Here is a 24302-nt window from a genome sequence, read left to right on the forward strand (position 1 = left end):
GTCTTCAAATCCTTCAATTGCCTTCCTATCACCAGTTGTTTTTCCTTGAAGAGAGCATGTATTGGAATCTTTCTGGAAGGCAGTTGGTAGGTTGTATTCAAATCTACAATGCCTTCCAGGGTAGGGCGGCTTCTTTTATCTACTGGGGAGTTGAAACTCGGAGAGATTAATAGGTGTACAAGTTAAATCCCAAGTTCCCGGGCACTGTGAGAAAGACCCTCGGTGATCTGAAGGTCCATTGCTTCCTACTCTTCTTTTTTCCCCATAAGTTACCTCCCTTCTATGTGTTGCAGCACTTCTGAGCAACAGTGGGCTGTTCCTTGCATCTGCACCTTAGTAAATGCTGTTCCCTGCATTTGAAATCCCCAAGGCAAACTCCTATTCAACCTTTAACATCTTGATTGGATGTCAGGTCTTCTCTGAAACCTTCTCTGATTCCCCAGACTTGGTCATTTCACCCTCAGTATTAAATAAATTCCCTGTACATATTTTTATCTTCCTATCACATTAGACTAAAATTATGTTTTACTACTCTGCCTCCTAAGAGTAGCTCATAAGAGCTGCATCCACATCTTTGTATCCTCAGATCTTTAACACAGTATCTGGCACATGATTGGAGCTCAATAAATATTTGTGAAAATGACCAGAACTAAGCTTTACACTGTCACTGGGTCTCTTCTATCTCTGTTAAATACTTTATGGCATATATTCTTTTATTCACCCATTCTTGAAGTATTTTCTCTCTCTGGTGCCAAAACCCTTCAACCCACCTGAAGTCTCACCTGTTTTCCTTTCTAACCCACAATCAAGTCCACATTTAATTTCAGCATGTATCAATGCATCTGGACTCACTTTTCTAGATTCAGCTAGCCTGCTCCGTTCCTTCTTCTGGACTGTGAGAGGTGATTACTTTGCTGGACAGTCTTTCATGCTTTCTATCACACTCTGCCTCTGCCATGTAGACAAATAACTATGTTATGCGTGGCATCTGACTTCATAAGGCATCTCTCAGAAAGGTGTTGAGTCATGAGAAGAAGGTGATTTATATCCTCCACACTGGTGTGTGAAGCACCTGCCAGTGATGAGCCTTTCAATTCATAAGGCCTTGCTACTTCAAGTTGGTCCATGGACCAGCATCACTGGCATCAAATGGGAGCTTGGGAATGAGGCTGTTAGGCCTCACCTCAGTTTGACTGAATCTGAAAAGTTGTGTCTTTTGTCAGAAGCACTGGGCTAAGGTACCAGCCCACCTGGCCTGACACACAGTCAGCAATTCATGTTCGAATTGTAGGAGATAGCTCCAAAGAAGGCAATGGTTGTGATGAATGGATCCCGGCGCTGGAGCCAAGTGATGCTATCTTGGGTTCCAGTTATATATCTTATAAGCTATGCCGCTCTTCCCTAGGCACTTTACTCCCTTCTCTGATCCTCATTTGTAAAGTGGGGATATAATCACTTGGTCAGCCCTCAGGACAGCTGTACGGATCAACTGATCACATAAATCAAGGTAGCTTGACTTGACCAGTTCAGTTCAGTCACTCAGTCATGTCCAACTCTTTGCGACTCCATGGACTGCAGCGCACCAGGCTTCCCTGTCCATCACCAACTCCCAGAACTCACTCAAACTCATGTGCTGACTTGACTTACAGCTGTGCTATGACCACCACCTGTAACAGGCAGACAACTGAGGTTATTTGCCCCTTCCCTACAGTTAGCTAACTCTGGTTACCCAAATTCAAGCCTGCAGAGGAGTTTTAGCAGATCTACACTAGATCATGGGATTCCCAGGTGGCGCTAGTGGTAAAGAACCTGCCTGCCAATGCAGAAGACATAAGAGACGTGGGTTCAATCCCTGGGTCAGGAAGATCCCCTGAAGGAGGGCAGGCAACCCACTCCAGTATTCTTGCCTGGAGAACCCCATGGACAAAGGAGCCTGGCAGGCTACAGTCCACGGGGTCACAAAGCGTTAGACACTAAGACTGAAGCGACTTACCATGCACGCACACTAGATCATATCATTTTTCTCTGTATAGATACGAAATCCAAGGCATTTCCTCTGAAACAATTCTTTAAAAAGCTTTACCTATAAGGCTAACATTTTAGGGTCTATTTAGAATTACAAAAGGCTTTTTCTCTCCCATTCAAGACTGTTGGCTGAGTGGTCCTTCATGATGTAATAGCAAGACTTCAAGTCCAGAGGACAGAAGGGCAGGCCTTCTGTGACGAGCAGCCTGGGTTCTCCTGTAGGAACCATGGTGTGGCCACAGGGACTCCAACCACAGTTTGGTGAGGAGCCCCGGAGAACCCACAGCTGCCTGGGAAGTACTACCTCTACAATTGAGTGTTCAGTTCTAGAACCATGGGTTCCATGTTGTACAAGGTTCCTCTTATGAAATGTCAGTTCCACCCAGGCTCTGGGAACATTTCCACTCACCTCAGAGTAACCTGGTCCTCTAAAACCAGCTCTACCAAAAAGCCTCATCCAGCATTCAGGAGCCCAAGTCAAGGTAAAGCTGCTAGGCTGCCAGTTCTAGAATGCCTGTCCCCTGAGATGGTCTCAGAAAACTTTGAGCTGACTCAGGTTTGAGTATAGGTCTCCAGGGCCCTGTGGCTGGTGAGTGCCAGGATGGTTGCGGAAAAAGTTCACCAAACAACAAGGTCCTACAGTATAGCACAGAGAACTAGTTAATGTCCTGTGAAAAACCACAATGGAAAAGAATAAGACCATATGTGTGTGTTTGTGTGTGTGTGTGTGTGTAACTGATTCACTTTGCTGTAGAGCAGAAATTAAATACAACATGTAAACTGACTATACTTCAGCAAAGTTTTAAAAAAAGAAAAGGTTCACCAGCCCACAGCTAATGGATAGGATTCTGGATTTCCCATTCTCTAGCCATCGATCAGCACACATCATGAAAAAAAAGAGACAAGGAGAAGACTTGCCAGGTTGAATGGCCACTCTCTAGATGATATAGTTTTATGGTTCAGAACTTATAGATGCCATGTCCTATTTTTCTTCAACTTCATTTTAATAGGAGCATTAGAATCTATGGCATGCTATTAATCTTAGTATACATTTTTGGTGATGTTCATTTATCAAATAGTCCCGATGACTATTTCCGGGGTTGGAGATGGATTGTACAAATGTGAGGAAAATGATCCTCTCTTTATGATTTTATGTCCTCCATTAACAAATGGGACACCTCTAGCCATGCTGATAAACCTTTTAGCTATATGACCATATTTTCTATGAATTCATTTAATACAAATGATACAAATAATCATACATTACTTTCATCTTTTATTGAATAAACTATTTCTAACAATTTTAAACATATTCATGCATTGTTTTTTGAGCATTTAGGATGAATGGGCTGGGAGGACAGATGAATCAAGCAGTGTCCTCAAGTTTCTGCTGGCTCAATAACGGCTTTCCAGTTATTCTCAAACATGGGGGAATAGGGTACATGTTTTCAGATTCCCACCCTGTACCGATATAAAGCACATGATGTAAAAGAATCTGCTCATCATGTAAGGTGCCACCTGTTTTCAACCTACAGATAAGGTACCGAGAGAATTAATATAATCAGGCTGCAGGCCCCTTGAACTCAATTATGAGTCCTCTGTGTTAGTCACCAATGAGGTATGACTCATGCCTCACCTTTCTTATAAGTATTGTTGCATGAATGGACCTGTGAGATAAGAGGTCATTTCTATGCAAATATAGACAGAAGATCTAGTCTCTCTCCTGCTGTTGTGTTCATTTCCCCATCTATGAAGTAGGGCCAGATTGGTAAGGCATGGGGTTATCAAAGATCTCTGGTAAATGTCACAGTCAGGAGTCACCCATCAACCCTGCACAACTAGATCCAGAGAAGTCATGTCTCCCTAGGTGCACAGGTCAGTGGATACAGACAGTATGGCACCTTTCAGAGGCCACCAACACTGCTCTCCTGAGCAGATGAGAGAATTCCTGAGCCCAACTGTCTGAAATTAGCAAGCATTCTCAAGACTCCAGAAGGAATCACTTTGCAATCAAGGTCCTTTTGGGGGTCACAGATGTCCCTGTCTAGAGATGGCTGACCCACTCTGGCCACCACTCCTGGGCTTGACCAAGCCTCCACCTCCTTTCTTTTGTCGCTGTTGTTGAGTCGCTCAGTCGTGTCTGACTCTTTGCGACCCCATGGACTGCAGCAAGCCAGGTTTCCCTGTCCTTCACTATCTCCCAGAGTTTGCTCAAACTCATGTCCATTGAGTTGGTGATGCCATCCAACCGTCCCATCCTCTGTCGCCTCCTCTCCTTCCCTCCCCACAAAAGATAAGAAAGAGCAGGCAGGTAAGAAAGAGTCACATTCTTATCTGGGACTCCAGGTGCCTGCTGGTCCCTGCTTTCCCCCGTCATTAGACAGAAAAGGTTGTCTGACTCTGGATCCAAATTCTAAATCACCATCTTCTAACACCTCCCCACCATCAACCAGGACTATACCTGTTGATCGAGACACCTGCCTCTTCTTCACCATCGTGGGGGCAGGTTTGGGGTTTCCTTGGAGGGCACTCCAGGGGAGATGTGTTACTGTACCCAGAGGGTATGAGTCAGGGCAGTGATGCACCAAAAAAGGCAGTGTGGACCTTCTCCTCCGTGACTGCAAGCTGAGCATCCAGCTTGTCTGAAAAGGCCTCATCTGAGCAGTCCTGCAGTCCTTTTCTTTTGGCCATGCCACATGTGGGATCTTACTTCCCCGACCAGGGATTGAACCCATATCCCCTGCACTGGAAGTACAGAGTCTTAACCACTGGACCACCAGGGAGGTCCCTTTCTTGCAGTTCTGATGTTGAAGAAAAAAGCACTTCTTTCTCCAGGTTCAGCAGGAAGAAGAGTGAGGCCCCTCCACTCCCTCAGGAGAGTTAAGGATCTCCACCAGCACCTTCTTAGACGATCCCACACATAACGTCCCTGGGGCCACTTCGAGTCTGGCAACAGGTGGATAGGTCAAGCCCTTGAACAAATATACCTCTTACCTTCTGATTTAATATAGGCAACTGGATTCAGGTCTTGCCAGTCAAAAGGATAAACCAGCGCAAGGCAGGTGCAGAGGCAGAAAAGCGCATGCAATTTGGACAGTAACATCTCCGAAGCTGAGCTGCCGTTTCAGCTTAACCTTCTTTAAGGCAAAGAATGACATGGAAAAACAGACATGCAATAAATAGGACTTAAATGGGCTGACTGGTCAGTGAGATTAAGGGACTAGGAACATGATTCCATGGGTTATGAAGGGAGAAGACGCTTGGAAAAAATGGCACATGCATTTTCTATGATGGGTTTTGGGGAGGCACTAGGGTGTTAGGGTTCTTGGTAATGCTGGATTGCAGAACCCAGAAATAACATTTTTAGGCTGGAATATTAGGTTGTTGGCCACTAGTTTCCTAATTTGTAGCGGTCTAGTCGGGTTATAAAGAAGAGCATCCAACTGTAATAATTATAACAATCACATATCATAATGATACACATAGGCTTGTCAAGCACATAGTAAATCCTCAGTGTTTTGGCTAATGTTTCCCTATATTTGTAAAAAACATCATATTGCAGCAGCTGGGGTTTTTTATGGTGTTGATGATGTTATACTTGGGTAGAATCTCTATAATTCTGCTCCACTGAGAGTTTCAAGGGGCAGATTGTATTTGCTGTCCCAAGTGTCTAACAGGGGACCTAGCAGGCATCCAGGATGGAACAAAGGTCAGTAGAACTGGTAAATAAAGCCTGACTCATGGTAAAAAATAAACTATATTACAGTGAGACTCTTTGCTAACATCTTATCAGCAAAAAACTATCTTGGATCTATGCCTCATCAGTCCCCTTGCACATTTCCCCCATCAGCTTTTCAGGGTGATGGAAATGGTCCAAGTCACCACCATCTATCTTCTTCTTGAATTTTGCAGTAACCTCTAATTGGTTTCCCTCAAAGCCTTCAATTCCCAATAGAGCAGCTGGAGTGACAATGCCATTCCTCTTGCTCAAAGTCCCGAGAGGACTTCATATCACATAGAGCAGAAACCACAGGCCTTAAAGTAACAAAAAAGGCTCTACAGCGGGTACCCAACAGACTCCTGATCTGAGCACCCCCCAGCCCCTCCTGCACACTCACCCACACACCCGCTGCAACCATACACCTCCTTTGCCATCCAGCAAACATTCCAGGCATCCAGGCATCCACTCCTCCTTGGGATCTGAACCTGTGTCCCTCTTCCAGGAAGGCTCTTTGCTCTGATACCCAAATAACCGGCTCCCTCAATCCTAGGTTTTGGCTTCCATGTTATCTTCTCAATGAGATCTTCCCAGTAGACTACACAAAGCCGTTACAAACCATCACCAAAGTTTCCCAGGGCCAGGAAAGGAGGTGATCTCTGAGCTGGTTCCTCCAGGGCGCAAAAGGAGAAGACAGTTCCCACCTCAGCGAGCAGAGCTCACCCATCTGGGCACAGTCAGGAGGCGGAGCCACGGGCAGCACAGAGGGCCGTACCCTCTTTGCCCAGTACATTCAGGCCATGCCACCTTCGGGGTACTATCTGCCCTCTACTGCGACGCTCTGTTGTACAATGTGCAGAACTGCTTACCCCAGTAACCCGTGAGCTCCTCCAAAGCAAGGAACGGTCCCATTCGTCTTTCTATTATTGATGCTTAACGAAGGGCCCGGGCTATATATAGCAAACACTCCTAAATGCTTCCTGAAGGAGAATGAAGGATACTGTCTTCTTTTGGTTTGGGCCATCAGAAAACTGAGAAACCCATTCACAGACGCTTCAGCATAGGTTCCCAATACTGTACACAAAGTGGGCGGGGCCTGGCCTCTTAGACTTCAGTGCCTACATTCCAATTGCCTGGGTCTGAATCAAGTATGGTTTGGGATGTAACTTCTGTGTTATTTGCTCTGAGGTTTCATCCCACCCCCCATTCTTAGGTATTATTATTACCCATCTCCTCCCTTAAACACAGAAGTTACATCACAAACCATACAGTTAGAACCATCTCTGTTGTAAGAATGCTACCTCTTCTTAGAATTTAAAATAAAAATGGGACAACTATTCTCTTCTGAAACATTTTCCCCCCTAACTTTGGGGAAGTAAAAGTCAGCCCTCTCTCAGGAGGTTTAATAGTGAAACAGGCAATTCTGGATGAGAAGTCCTTCTGAAACTGAATTACTGATGCTGTGCCCAAGGCCAACTAAGTAATAAAAAAGATTTTTATTTTTATTTTGTATCAGTTTTACATTTTATAAAAAGCTGATTCAGAGCTACTTGGACCAGAAAGGGGACTTGATGAGGCTTAGATTCTCGAAGAGTGAACAAACACTCCTGATTAAAGTGTCCTAGGTGTCTGAGAAGAGACTTGGGGTTAGTTTTCTTGCATCTCCCCTTGGTGATTTTGGTTTTTGATTGGCTTTAATATTAGGCTTAAACTCTTAAAGACAAAGAAATGTTTTGATTGCAACTCAGGCCTTCTGAATCCAAATCTTGATTATTGGTTTGGTTAAGAAATAAAAAGAAGGTGATATGAGGCCTAACTAATTATCTTTTACTTAGCATCTACTGTAGGCCAGCGCTAGATAGCTCGGTAATTTATGTAACGTCTAGTCCTCACAATAAGGAGTAGAGTTGCTGCTGCTGCTGCTGCTAAGTCACTTCAGTCGTGTCCGACTCTGTGGGACCCCATAGACAGCAGCCCACCAGGCTCGCCCGCCACTGGGATTTTCCAGCAAGAACACTGGAGTGGGTTGCCATTTCCTTCTCCAATGCACAAAAGTGAAAAGTGAAAGTGAAGTCGCTCAGTCACGTCCGACTCCTAGCGACCCCAGGGACTGAAGCCTACCAGGCTCCTCCGTCCATGGGATTTTCCAGGCAAATGAGTACTGGAGTGGGGTGCTATTGCCTTCTCCCAGGAGTAGAGTTAGGCGGGTATTATTATCCGTTTTACAGATAAAACACAGAGGCTTGCATTTGCAGCAACATGGATGGACCTAAAGATGATCATACTAAGTAAAGTAAATTATAAAGAGAAAGATAAATATCATACACTATCACTTAAATGTGGAATCCAAAATATGACACAGATGAATTTATCTATGAAACAGAAACAGGCTCACAAACATACAGAATAGACATGTGGTTGCCAAGCAGGGTGGGAGAGGGAAGGATTAGGAGTCTGGGATTAGCAGATGCAAACTTCTATATACAGGATGGATAAACAACAAGGTCCTAGGGAACTATAGCCCTATAGTTCCTAGCCCAGGGAACTATATTCAATAGCCTGTGATAAACCATAAGGGAAAAGAAAATGAAAAAGATTATATAATTGAGTCACTTTGCTGTATAACAGGAATTAACACAACATTGTCAATAAGCTATATTTCAATAAAATTTAAAAATAAAAACAAACAAAACCCACTGAGGCTTGGAGAGATTGGCTTACTCTCGTACTGACTGGTAGGTTTCAGTGACTTTACTACCAAGTCCCGCCCTCTGAGGCATGTGAGAAAAAAATAATCAGTATATAGGCTCTACTTTTTACTTAAATATGCACATTATACATAAATAGGAAAAATAAAAGTCTAGATGAGTATAAAGCCAGAATATTCTCAATGGTTACAATTAAGGGGCAAGATTACAGGTGATTTTAGTTTTCCTTTTTCACATGTGCTTTTCTAATCTGTCAACAGTGAACAAGAATCACGAGTAGAGAAAAAAAAAGGAAAGGAAACAAAACCCTAGCTCTTTCCTTGAGTAACTAAATCTAAATCGATTGCTTCCTGCCAGAAATAAGCTATACTCTTAGATAGTTGGGCTTCCCTCGTAGCTCAGACAGTAAAGAATCCGGGTTCAGTCTCTGGGTTGGGAAGATCCCCTGGAGAAGGGAATGGCAACCCACTCCAGTATTCTTGCCTGGAGAATTCCATGGACAGAGGAGCCTGGTGGGCTACACTCCATGGGGTTGCAAAGATTCAGACATGACTGAGCAATTAACACTTCCACTTCCTTAGATATTTTAGGTCCAATTTAGGGATAATGTTAGATTGGAGACTTCACTTTAGAGCACTAATTTTAGGAGAAAGGTACGCTTCAGTTTCAGTTTAAAAAACTGGAGTAGGTTTTTCAAAATTTCAAATTAGGACCTGTGAGCCAGTCATTGTACTAGGCTTTTAAGGGAGTCCCAGTGTGTGGAATATGAGTGTGTTCCAGCATGGGTACAGAGTGGGGATGAGGTGTAGGATGACAAACAAAAAAGAAACATGCTTCAAAGAGTGCCCCGTTAAAAAAAATAGGGACTGCCCTGGTGGTCCAGTGGTTAAGAATCCATCTTCCATTGCGGGGGACTCGGGTTTGATCCCGGTCACGGGACTCAGATCCCACATGTTTTGGAGCAACTAAACCTGCACGCCACAATTACGCAGACCACGCATTGCAACAAAAAGCCAAAAAAAAAAAAAAAAAAAATAGTGTGTCCAGTTTGGGACTTTCCCGGTGGTTCAGTGATTAAGACTCCGGGCTTCCCCTGCAGGGGACATAGTAGGTATAATCCCTGGTCAGGGAACTAAGATCCCATCCCACATGCCTCACTGAACAGACAGAAATGTAAAATGTCTAAAAATGTTAGAAAGTGTGCCCAGTTTTGTGATCTAGATGAAGATCAAGGTGCTCTACTCTGGTTCAAGTGAAGTTAGGAGACACTATTTAGTCCAATTCTGTTGTTTTATAAACAAAGAAACTGAGGCCCAGAGAAGGGAAGCAACTTGGAACAACACAGTAAATTAGTGGCCACTTTAAGAACAGAAGATCTCGTTCCCTGACCACCCAGACATCAGATTTGCAGCAGCAGTGAGACCTGTCCTGTAGGTGAGGAGTGAAGAATGTGGATCCTGTGGAGATCTGGACTGGAGATCTACCCAGGAAATTCCCCTGGGCAATGGGAAGGGCCTGAGTTTGCAATCAGAAGGATCAACTTCCAGTCATTGGGTATCTGGAACCTAAATCACCTAATCATTGAAATGAAAGAAACAACCTTATCTTTTAGGGTTGATGAAGTGAGAAAATGCCAGCAAAAACCTCAACCATCAAGCCGGCAGAGTGCCCTTTTCCCTTCTTCCCCAGAAACAAGATTAGCTCCACTGGAAGCAAAGTAGATTAGATTCTCGAGATTACCTAGGAGAGCCCAGCGATCCGAAAGCCGGTAACTGTCCTGCCAAGCTGTCAACACAGCATCAGTGTTGCAGGCTCTGGCTCCATCAGGTTTCTCACCCTCTGCATCACTGACACTTGTGCGTGCATGCGTGCATGCTCAGTCGCTTCAGTTGTGTCCAACTCTTTGCAACCCTATAGACTATAGCCGGCCAGGCTCCTCAGTACACGGGATTCTCCAGGCAAGAATACTGGAGAGGGTTGCCACACCCTCCTCCAGAGTATCTTTCTGACCCAAGGATCGAACTCACATCTCCTGAATTGCAGGCAGATTCTTTATCGCTGAGCCACCGGGAAGCCCGTCATTGGCACTTGGGACCAGGTAATTCCTGGGAATGGGGTCTGTTCTGTGTATCGTAGGATGTTTGGCAGCATCCCTGACCTCTCCTCACCAGATGCCAAAGGTATCGCCCCCTCCCTTTACTTGTAATAAGCAAAAATGTCTCCAAACACTGCCAAGTGACTTCTGTGGCGGGGAAGAACTGCCCCCAGTTGAGAACCCTGGGCTACATAATGGGCAAGTGGGCAGGCATGGGTCTGTCTTACCGAGGAGATGAGACAAAACCGTACACTTAGGAACAGTGTTGAAAACCATCTACATGCGTGTGTGTGCGTGCTCAGTCATGTCTGACTCTTTGTGACCCCGTGGACTGTAGCCCACCACTCTGTCCATGGAATTCTACAGGCAAGAATACTGGAGTGGGTAGCTATTGCCTTCTCCAGGGGATCTTTCTGACCCAGAAATTGAACCCGGGTCTCCAGCACTGCAGGCAGATTCTTTACTGTCTGAGCTACCAGGGAAGCCATCTACTTTAAGACAAATAACTCGAGCCCTCTTGCTAAGCAGACAGGTGTATCTAAGTATTCAGTGTATGTGCTGGTTTAGATTTACAAAGATATATGAATTCTTCATCAATGAATTCCATATGTGATATGTATGCATCACCTCATTTGCTTTTCATCTTATTCTCCAATTAATCTAGTTGGGGATCTTCCCATGATACCCTTGCCCAGAAGCCCTACCCCTTCCCACAATGCCTACTGGACTGTGTGTTCACCTCTGACAGTGCTGACTTTACCACAACAGTCTATCCACCAGACCACCCATTCAACCATCCACCCATTCAAACATCTACAGAGCACCACGTGCTGAGTACTAAGCAATCATAAGGACATGAAACCCCATGTAGGGGTTCTTGTCCATTTTCCCTCAAATGGAATGAAGCTGCTCCCACTAAAGGTCCGGTACCCTTCATCTTTTTAAATTTCCCATAGTTCTATGTACTTGGTGGGGGAAGTCCTTAACAATGTTCCTCTGGTTTCTGATTCACTTCTCTAACTTTATTTCTTAAAGTAAGGTGTTTTATTCTTTTATGTGATTTTATTATAAGAAGCCACCTATCTTCTGTGGATGTGTCACACAATTTAGGTAAATATGACCAAACGCTTCCCATGTTGCTAAAAGGAAAACAGTGCTTCTTGCTTTTCCAAACAAAGAACTACTGTAATTGGCTCTAAGTCACTGGTTTGCTGGGACACTGGCTTCTTTTAATCTTCTGATGGTCATTAAGACCTTTGGGAGGATGACCATAAGGCTCTCGTATCTGAACACAGAGGAATAATTCATAAAAAGTCTTTTATTTCTCCCAGTCCTCTTTTCGCAGAAAAGTGCCTTTTTCTCAACTATGGGATACAGCTTAGCTAGAAATGTATTTACATTGACAAACTAGGATCCTGAGAAGTCTAATATTGACTTTGCACATTTACAACAGGGAATACAAGATGACACACAGTCTTCACAATCCAATGTATGAAAATCCACTACCACCACCACCAGCCAATATAATCTTTTCTTTGAGAAAGATATAACTGGACAGACAGTAATAACTAGTAAACAAAAGGCTGGGTACACGGGACTTATTTATTCCTTAACAGTGCCAAATTTACCAAAGCAAAACCAGCGATTCTAGTGGGGGTATAAAAGGCATCCTGATTATTGGATGGTAATCTGGCAAGACTTCAACTGTCCATATCCTTTGATCTTTTCACTACATTTCTGAGATACACACAACACACAAATCTTATACACAGGGAAGTAAAATCCTAAAAATGGTATGCCACTTCATTTATTCCAACTCTAGAAGAATCAACACACATGGAAACCCTACAGAGGTCAAAGAGTAAAGGAATACCATAGATGGGATACTATTCAGTTATTTTTCTATAAGTGATATTTTAAGCAACTATACCCTTGTTTGATAAAGAAAAATATTTACTCCATTCTGAAACATGCTAAAGGCAGCTTGAACATCAGACTATAGCAGCAGTTCTCAACCAGGGCAACTTTATTCCCCAGGGGACATTTGACAGTGTCTGGAGACATTTTTGGTTGTAATGACTGGGAGGTGATGATTACTGGCATCTGGAGGGCAGAGACCAGGAATGATGCTAAACATCTTACAATACACAGGATAGACCCACAACACCGACATTTATAGCTCAAAATGCAAATAATGCTGAGATAGAAGGACCTTGGTATAAAAGGATGTGGGTGAAGCTGTATCCTTCAATAATCAACCATATTCTTTAATAATAAAGAGATATTTATTCCATTCTGAAACAGGCTATAGGAAGGAAGATGCCTGGTCAATACAAGGAAGAACTTCTAACATAATCAAGTCATTTATGATGTATTCCTCACAATGTAGAGACAGCTCTCTACCATATAAAGGATTCTAACCAAGTTAACTGGTCCCATGCTGGGATGCTGAAAAAGGTAGGGGTCCTTGGGTGTAGTTGGACTCTGAGTTTTCACCTTTATCAAAGATATATGATTCCATTTAAAAGCACCAGCAAACATTTCCTACTTTATACTTATTATTATTGAAACTAGGAAAGAGAAAACGCAATACCTGCTCTATTAATTTGTTTTATTTCTACCATATTAGCTAATGGGATCAAAACTTAATATGGACATTATCCCAAATGTGTAATAAGCAAGTGACTTCTGCAGAAAAATCTAAAGCCTCTTGTCCTGGACACAGCTGATACAACTCTTGTGCAATCATTTCACAACCTAAGAAAATAGATATGGCCAAAAAAAAGAAGAAGAAGCAACAGCAGTTCCCTATTGTGGAACCAATTTCGTTGATTCTACTCATATTTAGAACACGGGAGCTCATTTGCCTCCACTTGGCACATATCCAGATGTTTGCTGCTGTCTGTGGCTTTCAAATCACAAATGGTTAAGTTATCTAAGATCTCTGGGCCGTTGGAGGCCATATTGAAAGCATTCCGGTGCATTCCATGCCAGTTAAACCACATCTCATTGAACTAGTAAAGCTTTGAAGGCTTTGACAAATGAAAGTTTACTGAAAGGGACAACAACCCAGCAATAACCAGACAGATGAGGGAACAAGGGAGCAATCACATGAGGAGCTGTTGAAGGAAACAGGGATGTTTACGCTGGGGGAAACCCAGATGGCACATGACAGCTACAGTTCTATGGAAAAGGGATGAGTCCTGTGTGGACCCAGACTGTAGACCTCTGTCAGCAGGAGCTCTTCCACAACTACCACATTCTCTCTATCACAGGAGCACTTTAAGCACACATCTGTGGAACACCATCAAGCATACTGGAGAAGGAATTCCTGCACTGGATAAGGGTGAATGTGAACTGGACAGGCCAAACTAGACAACCCTAACCCTAGGGCTCCCAGTTAGGTAACTTAAATGAGCTCAACAGACCCTGTGTAATAGAAAAAATAGTGGTGGAGGCTGCGGTAGATGGGGCCATCTGAAAGGGTTCAAGTCTATCCCAGTTGGTTGCTGTCATGTTGGAATGAGCTCTTCAAGTTACCAGATCTTCATTTTTTTTTTTTTTTCAATTAAAGCCAGAAAACCATATTTGTATATAAAACCTATTGATTTTTAAAGAAGAGCACCTAATCCAATATTTCAGAGCATGATATAAGTTAAACAGAAGATGCTGTGGCCTCTGGGAGAAACTGTAACATCTTCCTTAAAGATGCCCTAACCACCCTCAACCCTAAGGGACTCTGACAGTAAATAAGGCAGGAGAGAAAGCATACAGATTCTAGAATTACAGTCACATCTTGCCTGCAATTTGAATCACCAGTCTGGCCACTTCAAGCTGATATTCAGATGAGCCGACCAATAAATAATTAATAAGATCTGGCAAGGGGAAGCTAACTGGGGAACCACTAAGTCACTAAGAACTGTATTGCACAAGATGTAAATGAGGAAAGGCTTCTATTTCCCTCTAACAGACACCTTTTCTTCTAGTATGCTACATGTCAAAATGAGGCAGGGAAGAGAAACAAATTTTCTCAGCTGTCTGGCTGCTGAGAGGGTCAGGCCTACCTTAGTTGGTAAACAACTTTGAAACTCTTGCCTGGCCCCCAGAAACTGAGCCAGTGATCAACTAGGGAAAATTCAGGAGTTTCCTCTGGGAGAGGACGCTTCGCTAAGGGAAATAATCCTATTCAACCCTGGTTCCCAGTCCCCTCCAGAAATTCTGCTGTCATGTATAGGTTTTCAGTTGTCAACAGATCTTTGCACACACACATATCTGTACCCAGCCATATCCAGCACAAAGACAAATCTGCTAAATTAAAAAAAAAAATAGTTTCCATGTCTAGCTTCTATTCTGAATTTTATCTGATCACATTAAAGTTTTAAAAGTAAGCTGGCTAAAATAAATAAACAAAGCAACAATACTCCAATAAAAAATAATTAAATAAAAAAGTAAGCTGGCTATACAATACAGTATTTTTAACTATAGTCATCATGCTATATGTGATATCCCCAGGGCTTATATATTTTATAACTGGATGTTTGTGCCTTTTGACCATCATCGCTCATTTCTGAATTTTAGTTTATGCTGAATATCAGTTTAATAAACTACCTTTTATCCCACATTAAAATTTTTGATGGAATATGTTTAAAAAGTAAACTGGCTACTATGTTAGCATTAATTTCCCTGACTTCTATGACAGTATGTTTCATTAGTAATTCTTTTTTTTAATTAGTAATTCTTGGTTTAGGTTTTTCAACACCCTGAGCAGAGCAAAATATTTTTTATGTTTAGTAGATTATATTTCTTGAAAAGAATAAAGAAAAAAACATTGAAACTGGTATAAAATTTTGGCAAACGAAGCACAGGGAATTCAAAGTAGCATAATATTAGCATATCAGAATAGTAACAAAATCTTACAGAGCTTCATTTTTAAATTTTTATTGGAGTACAATTGCTTTACAATGTTGTGTTAATTCCTACTGTACAGTAAAATGAATCAGCCGTATTTATACACAGGTGCTTGCGCTTACTCGCATCCAACTCTTTGCAATCTTTTCGACTGTAACCCACCAGGCTAAAGCCACCAGGCTCCTGACCATGGGAAGAATACTGGAGTGGGTTGCCACTTCCTCCTTCAGGCGCGCTTCCTGACCCAGGGATCGAATCCACATCTGCTGTGTCTCCTGCATTGCAAGCAGGTTTTTTCCCTGCTGAGCCATCAGGGAAACCCACTTGTACATATATCCTCTCCCTTTTGGACTTGCTTACTATTCAGGTCACCACAGTGCACTGAGTACAGTCCTCTGTGCTATACAGTAGCTTCTCATTAGTTATCTATAATAGTTTGTAGTGTCAACTCCAGTCTCCTAATTCCTCGCACTCGCCCCCTTATCCGCTTGGTATCCATACAGCTGTTATCTACGTCTGTGTCTCTATTTCTGCTTTGCAAATAGGACTGCTTTACTTTAAAGAGCCTATTCATTAGCTTATTTGTTTTTGCAAGATGAGTGGACCAGACATAACAATGTCATCTCACTATGCAGATGGGAAATTTGAGACAGAAACATGAAGTGACTTCCCATTCTGCCCCAAAACACAGACTGCTCCCACACTCTGGTAAATCTCCGTAATTAATATACCTGGAGATAGTTTAATCACCTCTCCTCTTCTCCTCCTATTATCCATCCTCCACAGAGCACCCAGAGGAATTCGTAAGAAAAATGTGAATCTATCAAGTCTTGCCTCTGCTCTGGGCTACCCACTGCGCTTGAAACAAAGTCTGGATTGCTTACCTCAGCCTCCAAATCTCTGCCTGACCTGGATTCAGCCTCATGCCTCTGCCACCCTCCTCCTTCCCTTCTGCAGACTCACTGCCCTCAGCCTTGCCTGGACCAAATCAAGCTAGTTCCCATCCCCATGTGCCTGTGGTTCTCTCCACCAGAACCGCCTGTCCATCTTCTGGAGGCTCATCCTAAAGCCATCTCTTCTAAAACCCAGTCAAGAAGCCCATTTCTCTCTCTCTCTCTCTCTCTCTCTCTCACACACACACACACACACACACACACGCATGCATGCACATACACACCCCAGTACTCTATTACTGCATTTTTTTCCCCTTTGCTTTAAAACATCTAGTCCTTTCCAAATTGACCTTGCTCATCCCTTGGTTCTAGAAAGTGAACTCCATGAGAAGAGAGACTGCACTGCTATACTCACTGCGCCTGACATTTTGTTGGTGCTCAGTAAAGATTTCTTGAGGTCAATGAAGGAATGAATGAATTTTGAACTAGGAATCAACTGGTCCACTTAATTCAGTTGATACCTAATTAGATAGCAGAGTTTTTCTTTCTCCTCAACTGCTATGTTTACTTTTTTAAACTACAAGCTTATATAAACTAAACTGTTAGACTGTGTCTATTAGTGTGTTATGAGTCATTCCTGTAACGGGGAGCAAAGGACAGGACTCTGAACAGGTGCTTGGCTTCATAGAGAAAGGCAGTAAGAATCCATGGCCTGTCTCTTCAAACTACAAAGCTTCCTCAAAATTCTGGAAATTCTGCTAAAAGGAAAGTCTACATTTTCTGCCTGTTCACAACCGTTTCATAGCAATTACTGCTGAGTGTACTTACATTTTTATGTTTTTAAACTAGTTTCCTTAATGCTGAAAATACTAACAAATGGATATGATTAGCCTTTCTAAATAAGAAAAAGAGTTGCTTTCTTAGTGAAAGCAAAAAAAAAAAAAAATCTAGAAATTCTGGAAAAGTATGATTTTAGAGCTAAATGTTCCCCTTCAGCTTCTCTTCACTCATTACTTTGTCTTCAATGTATCACGTTTATGGAAATTTCTCAGTGTTTCACGAAGTCTGCCCTCGGTTATCAAAAGAGTCTTGAAAAAAATTTCAGGCTTAAGATGAACCAAGGGATAAATAACCTCAGGATGATCTTCGTTTCCAGGAAATATCCATTTTCTAAGGTGTCAGGGTAAGGATACGGATTCCTAACACCAGCTGGCATTCTCAGGGCTCACTCCAGTTGGCCAGGTACCTAGGTAGCTCTTTCCTTGATGCTGAACGATAGAGTCTCAAAGAGGGTGGTAAATGGTATTGGATCACAAGCCTAACTCGGTGCTGGAAACTGTACTCCTCACCACTGAAGTTTAAAAGGTACAGATACACAGTGGAAGTTAAATGAGGAACCAGCTGCCCAGAGTTCTGCTAGCTAGAAACTCCTCCAGATGCTGAGCGAACCCTTTCACACCTCAGCGAGAATTTCTCAGCTGTAAAAGAAGTGAAGTGAAAGTCCCTCAGTCAACTCTTAGAGATCCCATGGACTATACAGTCCATGGAATTCTCCAGGCCAGAACACTGGAGTGCATATCCTTTCCCTTCTCCAGGGGATCTTCCCAACCCAGGGATCGAACCCAGGTCTCCTGCATTGCCGGCGGATTCTTTACCGAGTCACCACGGAAGCCCATGTAAAAGGAGGGGCTGAACCAAATTAATCACCGCCCCCCTCAACTGTGCTAGTCCTTCACCCCCAGTGGCTTGAGTAAGAAGGGTCCATTTCCACGCAAAGCATCATCACCTCAGCCATGGCAGGAGTTCTTGCACAAATGGCCGAGGTTGGGGGAGATATTCAGAGCCGATATGAGACAACGAGTAGCAGAGACGGCGAGAAAAGGCCAAGTCCGGGGCTCTCTCACCAGCTTCGGTAAGTCTACCAGAAAGCCCTTCGCGAGGAAATCGGAAGATGCTGGCCACCGGTGCCTCCTGGTGGCCAAAAGGCCATCTCCTCCCCCTGCCCCTCGCCCTTCCCTTTGTATGGTCCAGGCCAATACTTAATGTCCAGATCCCCGAGTTCGGTGTTAGCCCAAGACCACGTACTGTGGCTTCCGTGACTGTCAACACTCTGAAGCATTTCACCCAGCTCCTACTCAAAGAGACCAATCTTCCAGCTCAGCATTCTTACTGGGGTCAAAGGTAATTTTTGCAAGACTGACCTGTTAACACAAATCCGTCTAGAACCTGAGCAGCTAAGTCCTTCAAGGGCGGCCACGCACCTCTCCCTCCTCCCTCCTCTCACCTCCGCAACCTTCCCGGGAACCACAGGTCTGAATGAAAGCCTGACCTTGTCGTTTTCAGAGATAGAAAGGTCTACGAGAGGCTCCAGGGGGTGATGGGGAAGACAATGTTCCCTGCTTATATATATATAAGCCTCTCAGGGTATCGCAGCCTAGAACTCCTGAGTTGTGCCTAGTGTGTGAGGGAGTCGAGGCGGGCCCGCCTTGTTTTTCTGATTCTGATCTCACGCAGCTTCTCAGAACTGGGCTCCGGAAGGAGCAACACTCCCCAGAGGGAGGTGTGTGTGTGTTTCTTTTGAGCACGCGGGTGACCCACGGATAAGAAAGCTTCCGGTGCTCCGGTATCCCGCGGCCGGCCGGATTCCCTCTCAGCACCAAATTCTTAGAAGTTACTTCCCGGAGCGGAAAAGGTCTGAGAGAACTGGATTCAAATTCCATCACCCTTCCCGCAAAGATCCCAGCGCTGCTAGGAGGGCGGCGGGGACCGCGGGTCCAACTCCGGCTTGCGGGGTGGGTGCGGATTGAGTCCCAGTCCCCCAACCTCCAGCACCCCCATCGTCCCATCCCTATCTTCCCAGCGCACCAGCCTCCCCAGCACCCCCCCCCATTTTCCCATTCACCCCTTCCTCCCATCCCCCATCATCCCAACCACCCACCCCCCCCCCCCCCCCCCCCCCCCAGCCCGCGGCCGCACGGGGCTCCGGCCAGCTCGGGGGTCCCTCCTCACCCGGACGCCGCGCTGAACTGCTCGCGGGAACCGGGACAAGGCTGTACGATCCCGCCTGCTGCCTGCTCGCTGCCAGCACGGCGGGCTCTGTCGCCCGCAGTCACCGCGTCGCCGTGGCCGCGGGGCGCCGGGGCGGGGGGCTGCGCTCCGGCTTTGCGCACGTTCAGCGCCGGGCGATCTGGTAGCCCCGACCCTGGCCTGCCCCGGCGTCGCGGGAGGAGGGACGGGGAGGAGCTGTGTGGCCGCCGGCCTCCCACCGGTCGGGGCGCTGGGTCCGGCGAGCCCCGCGCACACCGCACAGCCCCAGGGCCTGGAGTCCGCAAGCTGGACCCATGGGTTAACTTAGCCCTCTACGCCACCCCCCACCCCGGGGACCTATCCACACGTGTAGGGCGGGTGCTGTGCCCCCACTTCCTGTTCTCAGCCTCGATTCTGATCAGACCTTTCTCAAGTTCATTAACTCCCTGCTTGTTTATTTCGCTGAACCCCTGGCTACTCTTTCCATCTGCGATCCGCAATGCCCGGCGTATCCCGCCTTCGGGTCTGTAGTATTACCGCATTGGACCCCAACTCAGAAATTATGTGGAAGATGCTCCGGCTTGGAAGACCTGCCCCTGAGTTAGTTTCATTTCTCCGTGTAAATACAGTGAAGGGCATTCAGTAAGCGCTTTTATGATATTGGGGGAAACGGTGTAAAAAGGAGCCATCCCAGTTCTTTGGGGTTTAACTGAAATACCTTCCTTTATTTTCCGATGCTTTCTCCTCAATCCATTTTCTAACTTAATACTATTCATTTAGAGCTTCAGTGAGAGACGCAGAGGAAATAATTTGAAATTCATGAGCAGCTAATTCTTTGTATTTTTTTTTTTTTTTTGGCAAGGTTGACAGGTCTGCAGATGAAATTTATTTTATTTTTATTTAAGGAGGACTCGGAATAAGACGGGTTCGGTCCCTGGATCGGGAAGATCCCCTGGAGCAAGAAATTGCAACCTACTCCAGCATTCTTGCCTGAAAAATCCCATGGACAGAGGAGCCTGGCAGCTACCTTCCATAGTGTGGAAGAGTCTGACGCAACTGAATTGATGTAGCACACACACACTGGATAAGAAGGCATGGATTATAGTTCCTTTCTCATGCTAATATTATTAGTGGCCATGAATTTGAGCATGTTCCTTATCCTTTTTGCTTCTCAGTTTTCTCATCTGTAAAGTGGAGCTAATCAAAATACATTAGTCAGAGGCACCTTGTGAAAATGAAATGCAAATATACATGAAATACTTAAGACGGAACCTGGCATGGGAGAAGCATTCACACTGGTATCTAACAGTATTATCTTTAAAAGAAGTTGTGACATTTAAATCTAACAATAAATGCAAATTTAAATTAAACTATCTCAGCCTAATGACAGTTTCCTGTACTTCTGGAATAACCTCCTATGATACAAATTGCCCCAGAATATTAATCTAAAAGGGAACATGATATGCTACTCAAGAGGTCTCTCAGGACCTGCTCCCTTTGCCCTTAAGACAGGGTGAAGATTTAGAAGACACAATCAGAAGATTCATCATCCTACCTCAAAAGGTGGTGGGCTTTGAAAGTCTTGAAGGCTAGTATGAAATAGTTTATTTCTTTGGTCAATGCCAGCTCTATGCCTTCTCTCATTGTAATCATTGTAATCAAATCACACTCTCTGAGGATGTTAGAGTGACTAGCATTTAGCAGGTTAACGTCCTGAGAAGATTTCCAATGTAAGGGTGCCAGACTCAGTAAATGAAACACAAGACACCCCGTTAAATTTGAATTTCGGACAAATCACAAAAAGGTTTTAGTATAAGTCAATTGCATGCAATGTTTGAAACCTACTTATACTCAAAATTATGTGTTGTTTATTTGAAATTCAAATTTAACTAGGCTTCCTATACTTTTTCTGGCAACCCTAGTCCAGTGAAATGAATAAATAAGCCTCAGATTCCAAAAGGATGGCAAGTCAACATAGACATACAGATTATAAGGTGGGTCTGATAACGGTTTTGTTTTTGTTTTTAATGTAAGAGCTCAAAGAATTAAAAAAAAATTTTTTTTGGCCATGCTATGAGTCATGCAGAATCTTAGTTCCCCAACCCAGGATTGAACCCTCACCCCCTGCAGTGCAAGTGCAAAGTCTTAACCACCCCGAGCCATGCTAAGTCTGTAGTGTCCAACTCTGTGTGACCCTATGGACTTTAGCCTTCCAGGATCCTTGTCCTTGGGATTCTCCAGGCAAGAATACTGGAGTGGGTTGTTAGACCCCCAGGGAAGTCCCTTAATTTTGTTTTGATGTGGTGAAAAAAAAAAATTCACTTCTGTTTAAAAATTGATTCTGTTTTGAGCTGTTTTGCCATTTCTTACCTCTTCATTCTTATTTCCGTTTCCCATTAACATAGCAGTGCTTCCTAACTCTGATGACTCTGTCTTCCATCAAGATATTGGAATAAATAGTAATAATGCTGTCACTAGTGTTTTCAAATAGTGTTTATTGAGGGCAGACTGTATGTTAGGTACCATTTCAAGGGTGACTAGCCCTGGAGGCTAAGGAAATGATACCATAGTGGGCCAGCCTCTGTAGGTACGTCCAGGACTGGGGGGTTTCTAAGAAGTGAGTTGTTAATTCTCCTTGGAAGGGGTGGAAGTGAAAGGCATCCATACTGCACGGGATCCACAGAAAAGAGACTATGATACAGGTAAGCCGAGGAGGGAAGTCCTTGGGTGATGGCTGTACCTTGACCTGGAAACTAACCCATCCTGATTAAAGCAATGAAACTGGAGGGAACAATGGGATTCAATAAAACTGAAAGTGTATAATTGGAAACTTGGAAATCTTTGAGTCCCTTAGAAGATAACAGAATGTAAAAGAAAAAAAAAGGTTAAGTTACTTAAATTTAAATTTTAACCCCTCTAACTGAGGGGTTAAATAATTGTTAAATAATTACCTAGTGAGGTTGGGGTTATGAGGGAACCCTTATATTTAATATTTTCCCTTGTGGCTCAGATTCTTTACCAAGAATCTGCCTGCAAAAAAAAAAAAAAAAAAAAAAAGAATCTGCCTGCAATACTGGAGACCTGGGTTCAGTCTCTGGGTTGGGAAGATCCCCTGGAGAAGGGAAAGGCTACCCACTCCAGTATTCTGGCCTGGAGAATTCCATGGATTGTTCAGTCCATGGGGTTGCAAAGAGTCGGACACAACTGAGTGACTTTCACCTTACTTTCACTTCCTAATCTGTGAAATAGGAATAATAATAGCATCTATATCACAGGGGTTCAATGAGTATTAAAAGAGATAATGCATGTAAATTGCTTTGAACAATATTTGGCAAGCAGAGTGAGCACTTGATATTTAGATGTATGCCTATATATCTATACATCTGTACACACATATGTATGTATACCATGCACCTAAGGGAAAGAGAATTCATATCTATATGACCACACCACACACACACACATATATACAGCTTTAGAAAAGAGAGTTCATATCTGCATATCTACACACATACCAGGAATAACATGAATAACCAGGAAAAACTGAAAAATATTGGTTATTTCAGTGGGTTGGAGGAACCTACTGAGGCAGAGTGACAGAATGGGAAGGTAGAAAGTTGCGGTAAGAAAATGGGATTTGAAGCTCAATACTTCAGAGATGAAGCACTTCCAGAAGACACCAGGTCTCAGACGCTCATGCCTCTAAATTTCAAAAGTGGAGAGAAGACAGAGTATCTTTTATTCAGTATTTTAGCCAATTTCCAAAGTCATTGGAATTTAGCCAATGCCAGGCTTAGCATCCTTCCTTCTTGGCAGTGTGTTAATACCTTCTGTAGACTTGGTTGATTTATGGACTCTTGGAACTATGGATGTCACAACTGACTTGTTTGTATCCATTCAGTAACTGGACTCTAAGATCTGGGTTGCCAAACCAGTCTCCAGGACATTTTTGCTTGCTCCAGTCATTGATAACACCTCAGTCAAGATGTAGGAGGCTTTGTACTAAGACCAAGACACCTGGTTTCTCTCAGTGACACTATGATTCATAGTCACTTGACTCTCTTATCTAGCTGCCAAGTTATCTGATTCTGCACCCACAGTGTCTTCAATTTCTCCTTCCTGTTTCCACAGCTACCACTTTAATCAAGTCCTTAAAAGCTCTACCCTTGACAATTATAAAATGTCTCTTTTGTTTGCATGAGTTATAGGTACTCATTCAACTAATCTAAATTCAATGTATATTCTTTTAAGCTTTTTGTCATATAAACAAATAATACATATAAACTACATTATTGGTCATTTTTCTAATATTCTATTTTAACTTAGCAGTATAATACTACGTCTTCCCTGGTAGCTCAGTTGTAAAGAATCTGCCTGTCAATGCAGGAGATGTGGGTTCCATGGGTTGGAAGATCCCCTAAAGGAGGAAAAGACAACCCACTCCAGTACTCTTACCTGGGAAATCCCATGGACAGAGGAGCCTGGTGGGCTACAGTCCATGGGGTCACAAAAGAGTCAGACATGACTTAGCAACTAAACGACAACAATAGTATAATACTAACTTTTTAGCAAGCTAATAAATACACATATGCAGTATCATTTAAAAAAGCTGTATATTATTTTCCCTTATAATGAAAATCTGGAAAGCTGAGTTTAATACCTTTTTATTAGAAAACTAGGTTATTTATAATTTGTAATTTTTGAAATAGCACTTCTGTGCATATTCTTAGTGTTATATTTTTGTACATGTTTTTTAATGATTTCTTTGTGATAAATCCCTAGAAATAGGTTTTCTCAAAGTATATGCATTTTTAAAACCTTCTAACTCTTTCTCCCTCTTCTGTGGGTGCCCTCACCCCAGAAGACATTGTACCAACTTGTGACAAAATTGCTTCTTTAAAAATGTTGGACTTGTAATGATCTTACTT

At 43.5% G+C, this 24302-nt stretch overlaps 1 protein-coding gene across 2 annotated transcripts in view; it reads right to left on the minus strand.

Annotated features, from left to right (window-relative positions):
* PLA2G7 (phospholipase A2 group VII) overlaps positions 1-19497 on the minus strand; it is a 35012-nt gene extending 15515 nt beyond the window's left edge. The window contains exons 1-2 of one of the 2 annotated variants that reach the window (XM_065912464.1): positions 19357-19497; positions 5020-5162 (exon numbers count right to left, since the gene is read on the minus strand). In XM_065912464.1, the coding sequence (XP_065768536.1) occupies positions 5020-5128 (109 nt within the window). In that variant the 5' untranslated portion in view covers positions 5129-5162; positions 19357-19497. The remainder of the gene's footprint in view (positions 1-5019; positions 5163-19356) is intronic. The other variant, XM_065912465.1, reaches the window with a different exon arrangement.
* Between the last annotated feature and the right edge of the window lie 4805 nt (positions 19498-24302).

Source organism: Muntiacus reevesi, chromosome 20, assembly GCF_963930625.1.
Source record: "Muntiacus reevesi chromosome 20, mMunRee1.1, whole genome shotgun sequence".
Lineage (NCBI taxonomy): Eukaryota > Metazoa > Chordata > Mammalia > Artiodactyla > Cervidae > Muntiacus > Muntiacus reevesi.